The sequence below is a fragment of the Epinephelus lanceolatus genome, chromosome 10, assembly GCF_041903045.1.
Source record: "Epinephelus lanceolatus isolate andai-2023 chromosome 10, ASM4190304v1, whole genome shotgun sequence".
Lineage (NCBI taxonomy): Eukaryota > Metazoa > Chordata > Actinopteri > Perciformes > Serranidae > Epinephelus > Epinephelus lanceolatus.
Window position 1 is genome coordinate 17,659,207 of NC_135743.1, and position 13,851 is coordinate 17,673,057.

Below are 13,851 nucleotides of genomic sequence, written 5' to 3' on the forward strand. Positions count from 1 at the left end.
TGGTGTCCTTGCCTTTGGGAGAATATTCATCAGGAAGAGAGTGGTCGAAAGCTCCACGGACGGACATAGTAGTGGCTTCAGCAACTGGAATTCAGCCGGCTCAAACCCCAGCTCCTGGCCTCACAGCAGACTGGGCCTAATCTGTGTAACAGCAGCAACAGAAAGTTTGCTGATTCAGCAGGGAGTTTACACCGGGCTGGGTGAATTTGAGTTGCTATTCAAGCAGCTGAAGGTCCATGTTCTTGGACTGTCAACCATTTTCTGTTTTTTCGTTTTGGCTTTGTTTTTCTTGAAAAGGATATGATGTCACATAATCGATTAACACAGTAAAGGCAGCAATTTATTTCCACCTCCGCATTTGAATTATATTGAGTCGGGCATTACAAAAGTCAATTAAAATAAATGTAAGAAAAAAAATGTGATACTTGAATGAATACATTTTTTTCTCACCCCTACTAATTTGCCATGAACTCTGGGTAAATTAAGGCTTCTTTTAAACTAAAAATAATGGACTTCACTGCACTTGTATAGCACCTTTCTGGTCTTCTGACCACTCAAAGTGCTTTTAAACTACTGAGTTTTCACACATTCTCACACACCGGTGGCTGAGACTACCATACAAGGTGCCACTTTCTACTCAGTAACCATTCACATGCTTTCACACACCAATGGAACAGCCATTGGGAGCATTTTGGGGTTTAGTATCTTGCTCAAGGATACTTGGACATGCAGACTGGAGGAGCCACTGGACTGAGGCGCCAGTCTTCTGATTGGTGGACGACCTGTTCTACCTCTAAGCCACAGCCGCCTCTAAAACATGGCTGACTGAACAAACACCGGTTCAGGAGGTAGAGCAGGTTTTCCATTAATCACAAGGTTGGTGGTTTAATCCACTGCTCCTCATGTCCTCATGTTGAAGTGTCATTAAGCAAGACACTGAACCCCAAGTTGCTCTGAGAGGGCAGGCCAGCACCTTGCATGGCAGCTTGGCCACCACTAGTGTATGAATGTGTGTGTGTGTGTGTGTGCGTGCGTGTGTGTGTGTGTGTGTGTGTGTGTGTGTGTGTGTGTGTGTGTGAATGAGAGGCAAATTGTGAAGTGCTTTGTCCGGTAAGGTAGAATGGCGCTATATAAATGCAGTCCCTTCCCTTCAACTCCATCAGAAAATATTACAAAGACATTTTCCTTGGGAAATTCAGCAAAGACTGTAACTGTGACAAAAGCTTCCAGACAGTAGCATGAAATCTCAAAGCAGCGCCGACCTAATGCAGAGCTGAGATGCTTAATGTAGCAGAGCTCGTATGTCTGCCAACTTTTCAGTCATCATGCTCACAACTCAAAATGACTGACAATCTCCTCGCGGCTGTATATTTCTAACGCTCTCTAGAAAGTCTTTCCTTTCTCATATTTTTACTTTATATCATTATTAAACCATAAATTATTACCCATGATTTGCTCCTTTTTTGTCATTTGGTGCTAAGGGTCAGCAGGTGTACCTGATTGTTACCATGGAAACATGGTACTCAGTTCTGAGTTAGCCATGTGAGCACAGAGCTGCTAGTGTGGCTGTGGAGTCTTAAACTTGTGTCTTCCTTGCTTTATCCATGTTAATTTTTTTGTTTGTTTCGCCTTTAACCCTGGGTGAAACAATGGTGCAGTGGTTAGCATTTTCGCCTCACAGTGCCAACTGGTTCGAGGAGACCAGCTCCTGGTTCGAACCCGGGATGGGGGAGACCTTCTGGGTGGAGTTTGCATGGTCTCCCAGTGTCAGTGTGGGTTTTCTCTGGGTACTCCGGCTTCCTCCCACAGTCCAAAGACATGCAGGTTAATTGGTGGCTCTAAATTGTAAAATATGAGTGTGAATGGTTGTCTGTCTCTGTGTGTCAGCCCTGTGATAGTCTGGTGACTTGTCCAGGGTGTAACCCACCTCTCGCCCAGTGTCAACCAGGATAGGCTCCAGCACCCCTGTGACCTCCACTAGGATAGGCGATTACGTAAACTGAATAGTTGAATGAACCTTTAACCCCTCTCTCTTCTGTTTCTTGACTCCAGGACTGGGTTTTCCTCACACGCTTCTGCTTTCTCACCGACTTTGGACGTCTGGACTTCCGGTTCCGCTATCCAAAGGTAAGACGACGTAAGACCTTTGCACACCAAGTCCAAATGTTTTTGTATGCGTTTTTTCATCCGTCACCTGATAAAAATTGTTAAGGACAAAAACATATCATGATGCATTTTATTCTTTTCAATGCAATAATTCACAATACATGACTAAGTGGAGAGACACATTTGCTCCCTTGCTTCTCTGCACTTGAGTTACCTCCCTGACTGTCGCCACTCTCTGCCAGCATCTTGCATTTGGCACTGCGGCTACCTGAAGGAACTGAGCTGTCTTTCTCTGTCTCCACGCTGTCGCTCTTTGTCTGTATCTGTGTGCTGTCCTCATCCTGTATTACATCCTCCTCCTCATCCTCATCATCCACCTGAGTATTACAATCTGACCTGTTGAAAGCGGGCTATTTGAGTTGTGAAATGAAACCGTGTGCCAAATTCCTCTCTCTTGTTGCGGATGCAGATGTGTGTCCCAAAGGTTTCCTCTCATTGTCTTCACCACCTTTTGATCAAACAACTTTCTAGGCTTTTGATGGATGCGAGAAAATGCGCAAAACTTTAATGACTGAATGAATTTTGGAGTCAATGTGAAAACATGATAGACACAGGGGGAGGTCTTATTTATTTTTAAGCGTGCAACAGTTTTGGACAAAAAATGCGGACTCAGTGTGCTAAGACCTTCACTGTACTGTAGCTGTATGTGAGACTGTTTGTGTCTGTATCTTGCATTTGTTTTACATCTTTTATTTCCAATCAGTTTTACCACATTGCTTCAGCTTGCCCACGCTTTCTTCTCTGGCAGCCCAAGTGTTTTACTCTTCTTTCTTCATCCTTTCTTTCTCTGCTTTAGTATCTATTTCTCTCTCCTTCCCTCTTTCCTTCCTCTTACCTCATCTCAACTGATGCCATCGCTCTTTCTTTCCCTTCTCCTCCTTCCTCCGGCTGTTCCTGCTTTACCCTCCTCGTCCTCTTTTTTTTCTGTCCCCTCCTCCTCCTTTCTTCTCTCACCCGCTCTATCTTTCTTTGAGTCTGTTTTGTTCTTCCGCTCTGTCTTCTTTTACCCATGCCTGGCTTTACTGTTGTAGCCTGCAGACTTTGGAAACAGTTTTTGTCGTATAAATCTCAAACCATCTCGCTGCCTCCTCTCTGATCTATGCTCCCTCTCTCCTTTGTGCAGTCTCGCTGCTGTCAGAACATATTGCTCTACTTTGATGACAGTTCTCAGTGGCCAGCTGTGTACAAGAGGCACGAAAAGGTGAGACACTGACACCCTCCTCATCATGTCTTATGACAAGCCATTATTAAAGAGAAACACACCTCCATTTACCAATTTGCATGTCAGTGTTGTAATGAAAAAGCCCTGTGACTCCAATTTTGATAATTTTCACATTTCAACTTGAACTAAAGGATCACGCCCTGCTCATGCTGCTCAGAATAAAACAAAGCTGTCTTTCTCAGCCCTTGAAGGGGTTTTCATTCACGGTCAGCGATATATTATTGATGATACATGCAGTGATCAAGGATGGTACAATCCATACTTGTGAACGCAAAGTGAGACACCAGAGACCTCTGCCCAAACTGAAGCTGCTGCACAGAAAATAATAGCAGGAAGATTTTCTGTAGATGGATTTCTGTTTTCTTGTACTTGGCCCAGCACTCAAACACATTAGCTCGTGAACTGAACAGTGATTAAAAGGGTAAAGTGCATTGTATCAACCTTGATTTGAGGATATTTACATCCATACTGCGTGAACATTTTAGGAATTACAGCCTTGTTTTTGTACTGCTGCACTGTTCAAAATTAGGGGAGCCGATGTTTACCTGTAAAACTGAAAATCAGCACTTCAGCCTTGTAGTCATTGTAATATTTCAAATCCAATTACGCAAGTACAAAGCCAAAACAACAGAAAGTGCATCTCTTTCCACATACTTAACAGACTACACTGTATGCATTTAGAGTAATTCCTCACAAACTTATTCTCCCGTCCACGTTCCGCGCAGCGTACATTTAACACCTGGTTGACTCCATAATTTGGAGCCTTAGGTCTGAGATCTCTGGCTTTTAGAGATAGTGGAGTCATGAAATATGGGCCTCGGCTATAGGAGTAGCGTGCATGAATCCTTAATCTGTGTTGTAGTCGTCTGTATATGCCACAGTCAGCTGGTACTCTAAAGATATAACATGATATAGTATATAACGCTGACATTAAATGGCTTTCACAACCAATGAATAATGTATAATGCAACCATTTACTGTAGGCAGATGTTGGTACTGCCTGCTAACCCATTTTAAAGCTTAACCAGCTCAGTGTACGGCATCTGTTGGTTTCTGTGTTATCAAAGTAAGGTGAGCCTCTAAGTAAAAACTGTTATTAGGGTTATCAGGTGTGCTGTGCACTGTATGAGGAAGCTCATGCTAAGATGGTCTAGCACCAAATACCTTGCATTTCTATTAGGAGTGTAAGAAAAGTGCGACACACTGGAGTATAGTATAATATTTTTTGTGATACTGTATCACTTCTCAAAACCACAAAATTTTTAATTGTGTACATTCAAGTTTATTAATTTGTTTACTGAAAGAACACTGCAAAGCACCTCCTTTTTTTTGGTCAGTCAAATCAGATTTGGCTGTTCAATATGGATATTTGACTATTTCCTTTCCAGATAGAGTTTGAGAGTTTTAGTGGGGCTCTGTGGGATGTTCAGGGTGACAGAGACAATCATGTTATATAGTAAACAAGCCAAGTTAGCCCTCCGAGCTAATGACTGCTAACTATGCTAAAGACGGATTGTGAATGTGCACCATTTTTTGCCGAGACATGATATCCAACAAAAGCCAGAGAATATTTTGCATTAAGTTGCTGTGAGCTGCAAATTCGCCACTTCTAAGCAGATGGTAGAAAATAACGTTCTCTTGAAGCTTGACTGGGCAGAGCCTCTCCTGCTCCTGACAGCTGCCTCCATCTCACTCAAACTCACCCTGGGTCTGGGTCTGCAGCTGCCTGGACTGGAGAGTCTGCAGCTAAATCTGGTGACCAAAACATCCCCAGAAGTACACTGTACACTGAGTGGAAAAAAAATAGACTGCTTGATTGAGGGGTTTCCGACTGATGATTTGAATCTTCAACTTTCAAGTGCAGCCCTAATCTTTGTGACACAGGCAATTTCCTTTTCTCAGATTGCACAAAAAGTCACGCAATAATGTTGGATGTTACAGAGACTGTGACAAATACAAATACACATCACACTGATCACTTAAAAATCAATCTTTTTGATGCATATGTTGGCATGTTCTTTATATTGTGACATTTTTCCTGAAATCTGACTTTTAAAAAACTCAATATATATTACCTTGCTTAAAGTATCACACTATATTGAATTGTAAGCCCTGTCTTGTGATGCACATCATATCGCCAGATTCTTGCTGATACACAGCCCTAATTTCTAAGCCCAGGTAGTCATTTGTTGGTGTATTCTTCTTCCTGCTTTTGATACACAGATGTGTCATTATGTTGAGATATTTCCAGCACAGCTACAAACAGCCCAACATTTCTCAGCTCTCAGACAGATTTTGGTGTCAGGTTCCCAGAATCAAAAAGTACAGCCTTCATTCTGCACTCACCAATATTCAGCAGTCACACAAACAGAAATCCATCGAAGAAGGAACAAAAAAATATAAATTTTAATTCCTCTTACAGCAGCCTCGATAGACCAGAAAGCAAAGTAGCCACAATTTCAATTACATTTTGATTAAACACACCTTGTATATTCTGCACTGACAAAACAGTCTCTTATGTTTTCACTGATGCTCTGTTGTTACATAAAGGAATACCTCGCCCACAAAATGATCATTTGTATATCAATTACTCGCTTTGTGTTACATTAAAATTCAAAGAAACCCTGCTCTTTCCAAAAACCTGTATGGTGAACGAATAATCCAAAAATTCTTGATGAATAAGGGTAAACGGGGGCTGTGTTTAATGATCAGCAAACTGTGTCAAAATACAAACTCTCACACAACTCATACAGTATAATCCAAGTCTCATTTAACCAGTCGGATGCTCAGTTCTTCCCAAACACACGCAGTATCATTGAAATATTACATTATATAACACTTCCACATAGGAGTAGCGCACCGTGGAAAGCACATGCGATTGAACTCAGCTTGTGCAGTCCATTGAGTTGCTGAGGCACACTACTCATCTGTGCATGAGACTGTTCATGCAGAAGTGTTTTAAGTAATGAGGCTCTAGTGAAAATGCATGTGTTTGGCAGGTAATGAGCATACAACTGGATAAATGAGACTTGGATTATCCTCTTGAGACCAAAACTTTTGTTTCTCCTAGCTATTTGGGATCAGTAGGACCCGATAAGTATAAAAAAAATAAATATTGTCAACAATAATTAAGTCCCAATGTCCTTAAATGAGACAACAATGAAGTCCCAGTGTCCTCAAACGAGTACTTCCTAATTAACAGTGTCTTAGCTTGTTACTGTTGCTAAAATTGGTCAATTTTGTTGCCTTACCAAACTACAAACATTATTAATCATAAATAAACAAGTTTCAACCATAATATGTGATCAGGTTTTGGACCTTGTCCACTTTGGTGTGGGGATTGGCTGCAGACTGACTTGGCAGAGATGGCCGCCATCTTGTTTTTACATGGATTGGGGTGTTGTGCTCTTACTCCCGCTAGATGGCACAAAAAGTGTCCACGAATGAGGACAACAGGTCTAAGTTAAGTAGAATGAAGTTTAAGGTCAAGTAAACCAAAATGTGATGTCCTCATATGAGGACACAGGGTCTCAGGAACAGATGTTTTAATATAGTTTTGCTGCTGTTAAACATGGACCCCTTTTACTGCAATTCATCAAGAAGTTTCTTGGTTTTTGGAATATTCGTTCACCAAGGAGGCATGCGAGAAAAACAAAGTTTGCTTCATGAATTCATCATAACATGGGATGAGTAGCTGAAACACAAACATTTTGTGGTGGAGGGTTTCCTTTAATATGCATACAGCTGAATGTATATAACCCACAGCAACATGCATCAAGTTTGGGCACTTTTTCCTGAGCTTTGTTGAATAATACTTTGTGAAATCTGCAGGAAGTACAGTATAAAAAGATGAGAGACTGTGTAGATTCAACAGAAACTTCAGCTTGGGCAATGTTGAATCTTTTAAACCTTCCTATTTGAATTTAATTGTGTTGTCTTCTGTCAGAACTGCTACCAAAAGGAGGCGGTGCTGAGGCCCGAGAACAACCAGGTCATCAACCTCACAACACGCTACACCTGGTCAGGCTGTGTGGTAAGAGCGAACACACACACTCACACACACAAATATATACAGTACACACACTTGTTCTGAGCAGCAAACTGTCTTAGGAGAATATAATGCTAAAGCTAACCTCTGAGCTTTCTGATATACGTGTGCGTGAGTGTCACTTTTTTATCCCCAGAAAGTCAAACTTATTTTCATCTTTCCCATCGGGTAGTCTTTGTAATGCAAAAAAGAAAGGGAGCAGAAACATGTAAAAGAGGTAAACAAATGGAAACAGAGAGAGGCATTGACGCTAATGGCCTGTAATGTGTTTTTGTAACATTTCACTGATTCACACATTCCCACTGTTCATGATGCATCTCAGTCGAGCAGAAAGGGTCTAAAAGATCTTTCTCTCCTGTAACACCTTTTAAAAATAATATTCACTTTTTTTTTTTCAATAAGCAACACAACATGTTTGTTTATCACATTAGGAAGTGTGATTGCCAGCGTGACTCTGTTGTTGTGGTGGTTAGTGGATCTTGTTGCCACATTTCAGGCTATATTGGGGTGTGAAATATGTTTGTATCTTGATATATCAGACTCCCACTCTGAAGTGATAATTCAGAGCGTCTCTGAGGTAAAAACGCGCCACCTTTGTGGATAACAACATCCTCTGTGCACACCTCCATGCATTTCCTCTATCTCTCCCTCTCAGGTGGAAGGAGACGGGAATGAGGAGGTTCTGAGCTGTGTGGGCGGCCGTAGTTTCCGCTCAGTGAGGGAGAGATGGTGGTACATCGCTCTCAGCAAGTGTGGGGTAAGCACTGACCTCTGACTCCCCCTCTGACCCTAACGGCTCTTACTCTCTATAGGGGCAGGTGCACTACCTGGCGGTTGCCATGGCAACACACCGCCTTCATCATGCAGACAGACTCGGGGGACTCACATGCAAACATACCCGTGCAGTCATTTGTTTGTTTTCTGCTGCTCCTTTGATAAACAAATGTCAACACTGCCATCATCATCTAGCCATTAAAAATATACATCAAAAGAATATGTATAAAGGTCTGAGATATCTATACATTTATTGACATGTGGTTGTTAAATGCACCAGGAGGACCTATTTTAACAATTTAAATCACAGTTTTAAGTTTTTGCAGTCAAGCCAAACAACTCAATGAATAGATTTCAGGTGCAAGGAGCAGCAGCAGCATCAGATATTAAAATGAGAAAGCTCAGGTGAAAATATAACCAGCACACCCTGAGGAAGGCTCTGTGAAACTTTTTTGTGCTGTCTCTCGCCATAAATTTTAAATCAACTTGAGCATAATTTCTGTCCCAGTGTGTGCTTTCCCCATTTGAGCATTTTGCACCAGGCTACATTTTAAATTACAGAAATAAAGTAATCTAAGTTAAGCAGGCAGAAAACTGCAAGGAAATTTAACCCTATGATGCACAGTAATATTCAAAATAACATAGATAGATGCCATAGATAGATACCATCAATAAATAGATAGAATCCACTGATAAATGCCATAGATAGATAGATAGATAGATACATAGTTACCATAGATAGCATCAATAGATATATAGCATCCACTGATAAAAACCATTGATACATACCATAGATACAATAGATAGAAAGACACCCTAGATAGACAGATGCCATGGATGGATGGATGGATAGATACCATAGATAGATATATACCATACATACCATAGATAGAAAGATACCATAGATGGATAGAGACCATAGATAGAAAGATGGATACCATAGATTTAAAGATAGATGCCATAGATAGAAAGATAGATGCTGTAGATAGGAATATAGATAGAAAGATTGATGCCATAGATTGAAAGATTGATGCCATAGACAGAAAGATAGATGCTATACATAGAACGATAGATGCCATAGATAGAGAGATAGATAGAAGGATAGATGCTATAGATAGAAAGATAGATGCCACAGAGAGATAGCTAGAAAGATAGATTCCATAGATAAAAAGATAGATAGAGAGATACATGCCATTGATAGAAAGTTAGATGGACAGATAGATGCCATAGATACAGAGATAGATAGAGAGATAGATAGAAGGATAGATGCTATAGATAGAAAGATAGATGCCACAGAGAGATAGCTAGAAAGATAGATTCCATAGATAAAAAGATAGAGAGATACATGCCATTGATAGAAAGTTAGATGGACAGATAGATGGCATAGATACAGAGATAGATAGAAAGATAGATGATCGATAGAAAGTAAGATAGACAGATGCCATAGATAGAAAGATAGATACTGTAGATAGGAATATAGATAGAAAGATTGATGCCATAGACTGAAAGATTGATGCCATAGATAGAAAGATAGAGAGATACATGCCATTGATAGAAAGTTAGATGGACAGATAGATGCCATAGATACAGAGATAGATAGAGAGATAGATAGAAGGATAGATGCTATAAATAGAAAGATAGATGCCACAGAGAGATAGCTAGAAAGATAGATTCCATAGATAAAAAGATAGATAGAGAGATACATGCCATTGATAGAAAGTTAGATGGACAGATAGATGCCATAGATAGAGATAGATAGAAAGGTAGATGATCGATAGAAAGTAAGATAGACAGATAGATGCCATAGATAGAAAGATAGATGCCATAGATACAGAGATAGATAGAAAGATAGATTCCACAGATAGATTCCACAGATAGAAAGATAGATAGAATTATAGATGCCATAGATACAGTAGAAAGATAGATGCCATAGATAGAAAGATAGATTCCATAGAAAGACAGATGCCATAGATACAGTAGAAAGATAGATGCCATAGATAGAAAGATAGATTCCATAGATAAAAGGAGAGATAGAAAGAGAGATGCCATAGATAGATAAATAGGTTCTATGGACTGGAAGATAGATTCCATGGATAAATAGATTCCAAAAATAGACAGATAGGTACCATAAAAACCTACCATAGATATATACAATAGATAAGATACCATAGATTGAAAGACTAATACCATAGATAGGTAGATTCCAAAAATAGAATGGTAGATACCATAAATACTTACCACTGATAGACTGATACTCTCATAAAGGTAATATTGAAAATGTTTGTTCTACTAATAATAATCAAACGCTGTTGTATGTTGCAGACCTTCAGACCCAATCCCAAATGTAACATACATGACAATAATAATTGCTGTCCAGAATGCCCCTCACACCCACTTGCCCTCCTCTCCTCATATGTCACAGCTGATTCTTAATCTGTGCATCTCTCTCTTTGAATTGCCTCTGGACACCATGCAGTGCGTTATCTCTCTCCCATGCCACAGTTGTACAACAAAGTGCAGAGACTCTTAATATATGACTCTCTACTTAAACTGTGCTAAACATGCCTTAACAAGGGCTCCACTGTAGTCTATTGATTAGCTAGCTTCAGGGACTTTTAAGTATTGTGTTGTTTTATAATGGGACTCAGTGTTGTGCTAATGGTGCGCCGGGAGAAAAAGAGCACAGCGTTGGCTGCGGTGTGCTGTTTGTTGTTGTGAGTCTGGACTGGGGCACTCGTTGAAGAAATCATGAGCTTGTATAATGATAGCTCTGCTCGGTGGTGATACATCCTCCTACGCAGAGGTCTTCAGTCAAGGACAAAACCCAGGAAATAGGTGTGTTGTTTTTTCAGTGTGCAACATACTCATGTTTTTTAAAGTGCGATTTCTGCTGAATGTGTTTCACTGGATGTTTGCCTGCATATCAGTGTCACACTCTGGGTTGCATCAGTGTCACGCTCCTGGTCATGAGTCTGTGAGTGTTGGAGTGTGTTAGAGAGATTTTTTTTTTGGTGGGTTTGTTTTTGTGCTGTTGGTTGAAGAGGGATATGATTAAAACGGATGCTTCCCGCACAGTGTGGTTTAGTGTCACGCCAGCGTCTGCTGATAGACACACTCCCTAATGCTGTTGGACTAAAGTGTAAAAGCTCGTCTCCACTCCGGGGGACATATGCACGACGCACCCCGCAGCCAATTTCCACCCCTCGTCTCTCACTGCTCGCCTCCTCGCTTCCCTTACACTTTCACACCTCTCCGTCTTTCTTCCTTTGTCGCTCACAATCATTGGCTGCGTCCTGCTCTCTTTCAACTCTGTCACCAAGCTGTGGCGCGCTCCACGCCATTTCATATCCATTTACCTCTCCGTCTCCTGCTTCTCTCCATCGGCCTATCTCTAATTGTGTTTTTCCTCTCCATCTTGCCATCTCGCTGGTCTCATTTCTCCTTCGCCTCTTGCTCATTCCATGCATTTTCCTGTGCGCCCTCACTTTTATGTGCTGCTGCTTATTTTCCTCTCTTTGTCCCTGTTGTGCTCTCATCCAGCTCTCCTTTCATGTACTTTCCATCTCAGTCTTTACCTGTGCTGAAGTGGGTCTAAATCTATATCAGCTCATAAGCCCCTCAAAACCTCAGGATGCCTACTCTCAATTCCCAGATGTAGTCTTGCCTGCGCGAAATGATAAAATGTGAGGTTGATCGTTATTTAACATTTCCAGGCAATTTCACTTGTTTAATTATAGCAGGAAACCTCAAGGCCGCAAATAATCATTATTTCATCAGGGAGAGTAAAAAAAAAAAAGACAATCATTATAAATAAAATTCAGGTCATCGCAAATTACAGACCAGAGGACCTCTGGCAGTCAGTTTTTTCCGACAAGTAAATTGCCAGAGTAACCAAAGATCACTAATAATAACAAGCTTGAATGGTAGTTTTTCGTCTGCAGATATCTTTTCATGAATCATATTTATCATCTCAAAAACCTGCATCAACAACGTACGTCACACTGTACGATCCAACTCTGCTTGTGTGTGTGTGTGTAGGGGTGTACTGTACAGTTGCAAAGTTTTCTCAAGACAACACTTATTTCTATGTTATTGCCTTTCATGAAACTGTTTTGATGAGTTACAGTAATATCACTCGTTAATTGGAGCTAATTATACCATTATTGGAAATAAACAGAAGACAGAACAGCTCAATAACATGCCTTCATTGCTTGCCATCGACCCCGGCAACTGTTGTCTGAGCGTTAGGTTTATGAGGCGTTTATCCTCGCGGTTTTCAGAGAGAAGCGGAGAAATGGAAAAAAACTTGAATGCCTGCAATCAGCCTTCACTTTATTATGCCGAGCAGAGCTGCTGCTAATGAAACAAAATTACCTCAGTGGGGAACCAAGGAAGCGCTGAAATTAGACTGGCCAGGTGACTCATCTTTGTAGACCAAACAATGCAGAAACACACCCACATCTACCGCAGCTCTTCCAAAATTGTAGAACTGTATGTCTCACAAAGACTTCAGACACAGTCGCATGCAGAAGACGGATCCTATCACTCTGCGCCAGATGGGGAGTCAGTTTGGACTTGAAACATTGCACTTCTTTAATGTGATAAACAAGGAACAATAACGGGAGTATTTGACAGTGTTTGGAGTCTTTCGGGAGAGATACTCACTTTTATAGGAAATGAACAAACCTGATGATTTGTAGATTGTGTTGCTCACAGTTTGAACACGGAGTGCAATACTTAAGGGTGTGATTCTCCCACAATATTATTTGTGTGTCAGAAAACTCTTTGTCAAGGCTGAAACTAACAATTATTTTCATCATCGACCGCAGTTGCTTTTAATCTGGTGATTATTTTCTCAATTCGTTTATTAATTAAGGGAAATCTTATCGCCACAGCACACAATGATATTTTAGACTGACTATTGATTTCTTACAACGGTTTTGGGAAAGCCTTCACAAAGCGAACTCCATGAAGAAAGAGTTTTTGAGTTTGAGGTTTGAGAATTTGACTGGCCCCGACACAGAGCCCTGACCTCGACCCTATCAAACAATCTCAGCATGAGTTGGAGCGCCAACCTTGAGCCAGGCCTTATAAGCACACCATCAGTGCCACGACCTCACTTAGCACTTTTGTGGCTGAATGGGAGCAAAGCCCTGCAGCCAGGTACCGAAATCTTTTGGAAAGCCTTCCCAGAGGAGAGGAGGCTGTTATAGCAGCATATTAAAGGGACACTTGGCTCATTTGGCTTTGGAGGAGCTTTGTCAAGTCTGAGAAAGAAAGCCTGCTTTACAATGTGGAAGTGGAGTGTAAAAGACATTGGCATCTGCCAGGCAGGAGAGGTCTAATGAAAATATGTCATAAGTCGCATTATAGGAGAAGCAGAAAACAATATTTTTGTGAGATACTAAGCATCAGGATAATGTGTATTTGACCTTTCTTTTTAAAAGCTGCCTTATGTGAGCCCCACAAATTTATGAAAGGGATAGTTTGGATTTTATGAAATGGGGTTGACTGAGTTACTCTCCTATCGTCAGTGTAATACCTTCAGCAGGTGTTGACTCAAGTCACAAGACCTGGACTCAGGTCAGACCCAGGCCAATCATAATGAAGTTGCACAAAGGGCAACAGTAGTTTAGTCCAT

General features: G+C 40.9%; 1 protein-coding gene across 1 annotated transcript in view; it reads left to right on the forward strand.

Moving 5' to 3' along the window:
- Window positions 1-13,851, forward strand: part of tmem145 (transmembrane protein 145) — a 63,121-nt gene that overhangs the window by 18,554 nt on the left and 30,716 nt on the right. Inside the window, exons 2-5 of the mRNA XM_033641384.2 lie at window positions 2,053-2,127; window positions 3,290-3,367; window positions 7,335-7,421; window positions 8,092-8,193. Coding sequence (XP_033497275.1) covers window positions 2,053-2,127; window positions 3,290-3,367; window positions 7,335-7,421; window positions 8,092-8,193 — 342 coding nt within the window. The remainder of the gene's footprint in view (window positions 1-2,052; window positions 2,128-3,289; window positions 3,368-7,334; window positions 7,422-8,091; window positions 8,194-13,851) is intronic.